Source organism: Echinops telfairi, unplaced genomic scaffold, assembly GCF_000313985.2.
Source record: "Echinops telfairi isolate 266 unplaced genomic scaffold, ASM31398v2 ScPeMD7_3533;HRSCAF=4204_0, whole genome shotgun sequence".
Lineage (NCBI taxonomy): Eukaryota > Metazoa > Chordata > Mammalia > Afrosoricida > Tenrecidae > Echinops > Echinops telfairi.
Genome location: NW_022107431.1, coordinates 40,839,147 through 40,848,173, shown reverse-complemented (window position 1 = coordinate 40,848,173; position 9,027 = coordinate 40,839,147). Strand labels below are relative to the sequence as shown.

Genomic DNA, 9,027 nt, shown 5'->3' with positions numbered 1-9,027 from the left:
CTTTCCTCAGTGAGCACTGGTTCCTTTTCTTGGGGAATGGCATTTGTGAATCAATCTCCGGGCACTGGGTGTGCGACCGGAATGTATTTGTTTCTAGGTCCTCCAGCGCCAGGCAACACATGATAGTCAGTCCTGTATATAAATGTATATATTATCCTTATTTCTGTATCTATCCATCTGTGTGTGTATTAAGCCACACACCGTGGAGAACCTGCGTGTTTGTTTATGTTGCCAGTGATAGTAATTAGCTTTCCCTCTCTTCTTCAGATTCCAGATATTCCTCTATTTCATATGTGCCTTCCAGAACATCTCCTGTGGCATCCACTACTTGGCTTCTGTGTTCATGGCGGTGACACCTCAGCATGCCTGCAGGCCCCCAGGCAATGTGAGCCGGGTTCTTTTCCACAATCACTCTGCTTGGAGGGTGGAGGACATCTGGGCTCTGGTGTCACCAGGCCACGAAGGCCACATTGCGGTGCAGCTGCAGAACGGTACCATCTGGGAGCTCAGCAGCTGTCGCAGGTCCAGGAGAGAAGATGCCCTGCACCTGGAGTATGAATACAGGGGCAGTAAGCTTGACTTCCCTTGCTCAGATGGCTACATCTATGACCAGGGCAAGTGGGACAGCACTGTGGTGACCGAGTGGGATCTGGTCTGTCATCGCGGATGGCTCGCAAAGCTGATCCAGCCTGTGTTTATGCTTGGAGTTCTGCTGGGAGCGGTGATTTTTGGCTACCTTTCTGACAGGTAAAATGGGGTGTTCAGTATTGTTGGTGATCAATAGTTAGTATTAGCATCAGTCTGGGGTTCGTTTTCCTCCCTGTTCTTAAGATAGGGAGAATGATGTCTAAAATTTCAATCAATTTCATAGTCACACTCCTCCCTGAATACCTCTTTGCCTGTCCATTAATTAACCAATTGCTGTTGAGTCAATTCCAACTCCTGGTGCCTCCACAGGTGTCACAGTAGACCTGTCCTCAATGGCTGACTTTATGCAAGTAGATCACCAGGCCTTTCTTCTGAGGATCCTCTTGGTGGATGTGAACCTTCACCCTTTTGGTTAACAGTTGAGTGTTTGAACTGTTTACATAGCCCATCATCTTGTCCTTTTGTTAGTGAAGCAGAGCAGTGTGGTGAAAGCATGGGTTCTGAAGCCAGTTGGACTAGGTTTCAGTCCTGATTCGACCACACGCTGACTGTAGACCCAGGCAAACCAAGCTCTCTGTGTTTCACAGGGCGCTCTAGTAGTGCAGTGTCTAAGCTCTGGGCTATTCACCAGAAGGTTGGCAGTTCAAACTATCAGCTGCTCCACAAGAGAAAGATGTGGCCGACTAGTGCCACGCCTCCTCCCCCATGGCAAAGATTATAGTTGGGAAACCTGACTGGGTAATGCTACTTTATCCTGCAGGGTCACTACGGATTGGAATTGACCCCACAGGCATGAGGTCTGTGTTTCAGTATCTTTCCTGTAAGCCGGTGAGAAAGATGATAGCGCTCACCTCGAAGGATTGTTACGAGGTTTACACTGAAAAGTGTACTCTGGACATACTGGTGATTACTTTAAATATTTTTCTGTACGAAGCAGCGGTATTACTAAAGGGTACCCTTGCGAGGGGTGCGGACTGCCCCAGGAGACGCTGTCAGAGGAGGTGACAACAAAATAACCATCTATAACATTTTTGTGCAGTGTTTTAGCAGAAACCTACTCTTTTAAATAAAATATCCCTGTAGTTAGTGATAATAGCAAAACGTTCCATAAGCCCAGCCCACATGTATCAATATACAAACAAGGCTAAATCTCTCATGCTAATTTAACTTTCGAACCTTCCCAAGCACTCCCGTCAGGGCTGGCATTATTACCCAGTTGCACTGGCACTTGCTGCAGGCGCACTGCTGTTTCCCTTGCTGCTGGTGTTTTTATAGTCATTGATTTGGTCAAATGTGCTGGTGTTTTAGCTACAATATTGTGATAAGTAGTATTTGTGACCGTATATTGGTAAGTTTGTTGAAAATGAAGTAGTAATTCAAGAAGACATGAAAAATGAAAGGCTTTTTTCTCAGTTACTAATAATATTGTAATGTTATAATTCAATACAGTAAGATTTAGCAAAACAATCTTGTTGTGAGTGTTAGGTGTTGTCGGGTCAACTCTGACTCATAGCAACGCTGTGTACAGCAGACTGAGCCTCAGCCCGTCCTGCGCGGCCATCGCAAGTGTATTTTGTTTGAGCCTGTTGTTGCAGCCCTGTGTCCATCCATCTCCTGATAGTCTTCTTTTTTGCTGCCCCTCTCCTTTACCAAGCATGGGGATTGGTCTTTCCTGATAATATGCCTGTGTTAGTCAGGGTAGACTAGGGAAACAAATTCATAGACACTCATATGTGCATAAGAAAGAGCTTCATATAAAAGAGCAATTGTATATTGAGAAAACATCCCAGCCCAGTCCAGATCAAGTCCGTAAGGCCGATATTAGCCCAAATGTCCAATGCCAATCTATAAATTCCTCTTCAGACTCACGCAAAACATGCAATGACACCAACTTCAGGAAGATCACAGCCAGTGGGTGGAAAGGCTTGTGGATCCAGTGGCAGTGGAAGCATCTCAGCGCTGGCAGGGGTCTCCACATGGCTCTCCCAGCTCCAGGGCTCTAGCGTGGCTCCATGTGTCTTGTCAGCAGGAAGACAAAGCAGAGAGTGTGTGTATCTGGCCTCCAGTTCATGATATTTTCAGTTGTCCTCACCAGCACCACAATTCAAACATATACATTCTTCTTCAGTCTTCCTCATTCAGTGTCCAACTTTCACATGCATAGGAGGCAATGGAAAATACCATGACTTGGGTCAAGTGCACCTTAGTCCTCAAAGGGACCTCCCTGCTTTTCAATACTCTAAAGAGGTCTTGTGCAGCAGATATATTCAATAACACATCTTTTGATCTCTTGAGTGACACTTCCATGAACATTGATTTGTGGATTCCAAGCACGACAAACACCTTAAAATCTTTGATCTCTTCTCCATTGATCCTGATGTTACCCATTGGTTTAGTTGTGAAGATTTTGGTCTTCTTTGCATTGAGTTGTAATCTACACCGAAGGCTGCAATCCTTGATCTTCATCAGCAAGTGATTCAAGTCCCCCTCACTTTCAGCCAGCATGGTTGTGTCATCTGTACGTTGCAGGTTGTTAATAAACCTTCTTCCAGGCCTGATGCCTCCTTTTTATTCATATACTCCAGCTCCTCTGATGATTTGCTCAGTACATAGATTGGATAAGTATGGTGAGAGCATGCAACCCTGGTGCATTCCTTTCCTGATTGTAAACCATGCAGTATGCCCTTATTCTGTTCACGACCCTCTTGGTCTATAAGCAGGTTCCACCTGAGCACCAAGAAGTGTTGGAATCTGGAGTCTCCATTCTTATCATAGATCAGTTTTCTCTCCTTAAAATGCACAATTACACCAAGTTACTTGGATTTCTTCCCCTCTTTTTGAGTTAAATGTTCTAATTAAACATCAGATTAATATGGTTAGTAATTAATAACAAATTTCAGTACCTATATTGATCCTTATTATAAAGCACAGCCAGGTAGGAGTGAGCTAAATTCTTTTAAACAATTAATCATGTGTTTGGAGATCTAGGCTGCCTGAGCCATGAGGCAACCACTGATCATTGCTACCTTCTGGTGGGGTGGTATGGTAATGAAAGGCAGAGTGACCAGGATAAAAAGTTAAAAATCCTGATGACATCTTGGAATCACTTTATATTGACTAGATAAATTAATTATTGACCTTTACACTCAAAATTAGAAATGAAGAGTTATGTAGAGGGTAGGCTAGGGCACATTATAGTTTGAGATTGAAAAATATAGTATCCTTGTGAAATCTTTATACTTTTTAATATTGGGGAAACTATTGAGTGTTTTTATTAAGTCATTTTATTGGGGGCTCATATAACTCATCACAATCCATACATACATCAATTGTATAAAACACATTGTACATTTGTTACCCTCATTATTCTTTTTTTTTAAATTATTTTATTGAGGACTCGTACAATTCCTATCACAGTCCATACATACATCCATTGAGTCAAGGACCTATGTACACCTGTTGCCCTCATCAATCTCAAAACATTTGCCCTCTACTTTAGCCCTCAATATCGTTTGCTCATTTTCCCCCTCCCTCCCTTCTCCCCCCTCCCTCCTGAACCCTTCATAATTCATAAATTATTATAGTTTTGTCATATGTTGCATTGTCCGATGCCTCCCTCCGCCCTCTTCTCTGCTGTCCATTCCCCAGGGAGGAGGCTATACTTAGATTCTTGTAATTGGTTCCCCCCTTCTACTCCGCATTCCCTTCACCCTCCAGGCCTCGTCCCTCTCACCGCTGGTCCTGAAGAAGTCATCTATCCTGGATTCCCTGTGTTTCAAGTTGCTATCTGTACCAATGTACATCCTCTGGTCTAGCCAGATTTTCAAGGCAGAATTGGGATCATGATATTGGGGGGGAGGAAGCATTGAAGAACTAGAGGAGAGTTATATGTTTCATCGTTGCTACTCTGCACCCTGATTAGCACGTCTCCTCCCCTAAGCCCCTCAGCAGGGGGGCTGTTCTGTTGCCAACTGATGGACTCTGAGTCTCCACTCTGCACTCACCCACCTTTACAATGACATGATTTCTTGTTCCTTGATGTCTGACACCCGATCCCTTTGACAGCTTATGGTCACACATACTGGTGTGCTTCTTCCATGTGGGCTTTGTTGCTTCTGAGCTAGTTGGCCGCTTGTTTATCTTCCAGCCTTTAAGACCCCAGATGCTATATCTTTTGATAGCCAGGCACCATCAGCTTTCTTCACCACCTTTGTTTATGCACACCTTCATTTTCAGTGATCGTATCAGGAAGGTGGGCACCCACTGATCTGATTTTTAGTTCTTTGATGTCTGATAACTGGTCTATGGAGTGTTTTATATGTTATTCTATCTTAGGATAAAACCATGTGACTTCTCATCAATGCTGTATATTGCTATATTCATTTAGCAGGTTATTGCATAAATGATCACCTGAGCTTTTTCTGGTGAAGAATGTTGAATGGTTGACACTTGAAACTAAAAATGTTTGGGATTATACTCTGTTGTATGACAAGAGTGAGGTATCAATAATGCTTTTTAAAGAATATCAGACTGTATTGATGGAAATAAAAAGCTTAAGCTTAGTTCACAGAAACGTGGCTTGAATACGTAGTGTGCGCCAACCATTCTAACAGATACAGAGTTTGATATTTTCTAAGATCCTAAGAAGTTATAAAGAGTCCTTAGTGGCTCACTTGATAACTGAAAGATCAGTGCTTCAAAGCCACCAGCTTTGTTGGACAAAGATGTGTCCATCTGCTTCCATAAAGATTACAGCCTTGAAATCCCTCTGGGACCACTTTACTCTGTCTTTGATGGTCACCGGGAGTCGGAATTGACTCAGTGACTATGGCTTTAGGTTCTGTGGAGAAGTTAAAAGCACAAATCAGGACTCATTTTGATATGTAACTCACATTAGCATCACTTGGGAACTAAACAAACAAACAAAAAAATCTCAAGAAAACAGGGTAGCATCATCGTCCTGGGCTGGTCGTGACATTGTAGCCTTTGAAAAAGTTTAAAGATGCTGTGGTGGCATAGTGGATTATGCAATGGGCTGCAAATCCCAACATCAGCAGTTCAAATCTACCAGTTGATCCACAGAAGAAAGATGCGGCTTTCTGCTCCTGTAAAGATTTACAGCTCAGAAACTACAGGGCCAGGTCTCCTTTGTCCTCCAGTGTCGCTATGAATTGGCATCAATTCAATGCCTGTGAACTTGGTTGGAAGATTAGGTTGTTGAGAGAGACAGTCCTCATGGAATCTACTGTATTCTCTTACCCAAATGACCCATTGCATTGGGCAAATCTGCTACACAAGGTCTCTTTAAAATGTTGAAGAGCAGGGATGTCACTCTGAAGACTAAGGTGCGCTTAACCCAAGCTATGCTATTTTCTGCTGTGTCACCCATACGAGGCAGCCGGACGATGAATAAAGAAGACTGGAAAGAACTGATGCATTTGACTATGGTGCTGGTGAAGAATATTGACAGTACCACTGCCTGCCAGAAGAGCAAACAAATGTGTCTTGGAAGAAGTACAGCTAGAATGTTCCTCAGCAAGCATGCTGAAGGAGAAGCAAGGATGTTCATGGAGGCAGTAGGATAACGCTTAAAGAATTTAATTGGAATACCAAAACAGAGGAGAGAGAAATAAGCCTTGGATAATAGTTGAAGGAGCAATGCTTGGGAATTGTTAGAACTCTATTTTTTTTTAAAGGCCAATGATTCCAAGGCAAAAGTTAAAAGGAAAAAGGCACCCAGAAACTCGTAGGTAGACACATCCCAAATCTGTAGAAGACCAGAGCAAAGAGGTCATGTTAAGCACAGCCGGAGGAAAGGACAGAGCATCTTCAAGGTGCAGCAGTTAAAACAGTATCTGCTTAATGGCAGCAATCCAAGGCAGAAGACAGTGAACAGATGTCTTCACATTTGAAGATTACAAACAAACTTCTCTTTGGAGATAAACACCAAAGAAACCACAAAACACAAAACAAAACAAAAATCCCAATAAAAAGAAAACTGATGATGTTATGTATGGATTGTGATAAGAGTTGTATGAGCCCCTAATGAAGTGATTAAAAAAAAAAAAGGAAATCAACCTGTTGCTGTTCGGTGCTGTTGAGTCTGCTTCGGTTCTCAGGGACCCAACGCACCAGCACCACGGAACAAAATGCTGCTTGGTCCTGCCCCTCCTCCCAGGGAGCCTCTCCAGGTAGCCACTACGTCAGTCCATCTTGTAGAAGGGATTTCTCTTTTTCTCTGTTCCTCTACTTCACAAAGCATGATGTCTTTCTCCGGGGATTGGTCTCTCCTGACAACATGACCAAAGTACATCAGGCCAATTCTCACCATCTTTGCCTTTAAGGAGCATTCTGGGTGTACTTCTTCCAAGAAGGACAAACCAACACTGCCAACTTCAAATTCTGTCCACAGGGAAAGTAAAACATCTTTCAAGAAGAAGCACGGAGTAGAGCTATCTTTAGTCAAATGGAAAGTGAGCCAGTTTGCCTCCAGCAGACCCTTTTCTAAAAGAAATGTGTCCGTGCGCATGACCTCGTTTGGGTAAAGGCTTTCTTTGAAAAATATTGTCAGGTATATTAATGAGGCCATGCTGAAGTAATAAGAAGATTTAAAAATTTTACTGCCATCCAGCTGATGCCGAATCATGACCACTCTGTATATGTCAGGGAAGAATTGCCCCTGTGGGACTGGGAGAGTGTAAATCCTTATGTGAGTCGAAAGCCTCACCTTTCTCCCCCAGAGTGGCTGGAGCCTTCAAGCAGGTAACCAGTACATTGCACCTGTGTTGAGGCTCTACTCCAGTCTGAGAGGTGTCTTCTGAAAGGGGAGAACAGGATTCTTAGAAATACAGGTCACACTCATCTTTTGTGAATTGGAATGGCTACTTAAACTGCTATAGCTCTCCCTTGCTTTTCCATGGTATGATTATTATGTTTCAGGGTAGGACGACGACTTATCCTGTGGTCCACAAGCATCGGCAAGTTTTTGTTCGGCATAGCAGTGGCATTCACGTATGATTATTACAGCTTCATGGCCACGCGCTTTCTTCTTGCCATGGTGAGTTTGGAACTTTCATCTTTTAGTTCTGCAGCATTTCTATATAAAACCGTAACTCAATTTGATTTGCTCATCTAGGAGCTAATGAAAGAGAACCATGGTTAACCTCTGTTCATTCCACTGTAGAAGCCTTTCTGTGGGTTATTAAGGCCTCAGGTATAGAATGGAGTACACAAACACGAGAAAGTGTTGCTTATGAGGCAGAAGGGTTTTGTTTGATGCAATTCCTGGCACATGACCCCTTCCTATTATTACTAAGGCATTATTTGCTTCTTGGTCTAGTCAGGCCCCATATATATGAGCCAAACGGGGTTAAGGTATATTGCTAAAGTAATTTGTGTAATGCACAGTAATAATGAAAATAAGAGTGCATTAGAGCTTTATTTTATGAGGAAGCAAATGTGGTGGAAAGAACATGAGTTTGAATACCAGCTTTGTCATTGATTGACATGTTACCTGTGTGACCTCAGGCCAACACATTATCCTCCTTGAATCTTAGTGTCTCATACACAGAGAATAATACATACATAGAGAATAATACCTGATTCATGAGATTGTTTTCAAGGTTCGATGAGATTAAACGTAAACACCCATGGTATAGCCCCTGGCATAGAGTAGACATTCATATCCATGATACCAGTTACTGAGAACAGGCCAGTGAAACAGGGAGGAATGTGTACTTGGTGAGGCAGCCAGAGAGGCCTTCAGACTTCCAAACAACAGCACTGGTTCTGTTTGGAGACTACTCGTCAATGGCAGTGGAGTGAAGTTTTCATCTAAAGAGAAAAACTAATGATCGTGCTGTCAACACAGAGGCAGGCATGCATGAGAGCCCCTCTAACTGGGGTGGGTGATCTGAGAGTCTAGCGAGAAGCCAAGGAGTTAAGTCTAAGAAGTCATGAGCCCCTTCTCAGAGAACAAGGTGTGGTGGGTTCAGTTTGGGAGTCTTCATTTGTGGAGGGAAAGGACTTATAGGCAGCCACACTAGGTGTCCATGGATAGGGGGTTAGTTATGCATTGAAAGCATATCTGAGATCTACATATAACCCCTTCCCAGGGGGACGAACAACAGAAAAGTGGGTGAAGGGAGACAGTGGTTGGTGTAAGACATGAAAATTTTAAAATAAATTATCAAGGGTTTATGAGGGAGGAATGGTGGTAGAGGGAGGGGGAAAAATGAGGAGCTGATTCCAAGGGCTCAAGTAGAAAGAAAATGTTTTGAAAATCATGATGGAAACATATGTACAAATGTGCTTGGCAAAATGGATGGATGGATGGATTGTGATAAGAGCTGTAAGAGTCCCAAATAAAATGATTTAAAA

The 9,027-nt window shown here is 43.0% G+C and overlaps 1 protein-coding gene across 1 annotated transcript in view; it reads left to right on the top strand.

Moving 5' to 3' along the window:
- Positions 1-9,027, top strand: part of SLC22A16 (solute carrier family 22 member 16) — a 141,311-nt gene that overhangs the window by 112,442 nt on the left and 19,842 nt on the right. Inside the window, exons 3-4 of the mRNA XM_045294670.1 lie at positions 268-747; positions 7,588-7,705. Coding sequence (XP_045150605.1) covers positions 344-747; positions 7,588-7,705 — 522 coding nt within the window. The 5' untranslated portion in view covers positions 268-343. The remainder of the gene's footprint in view (positions 1-267; positions 748-7,587; positions 7,706-9,027) is intronic.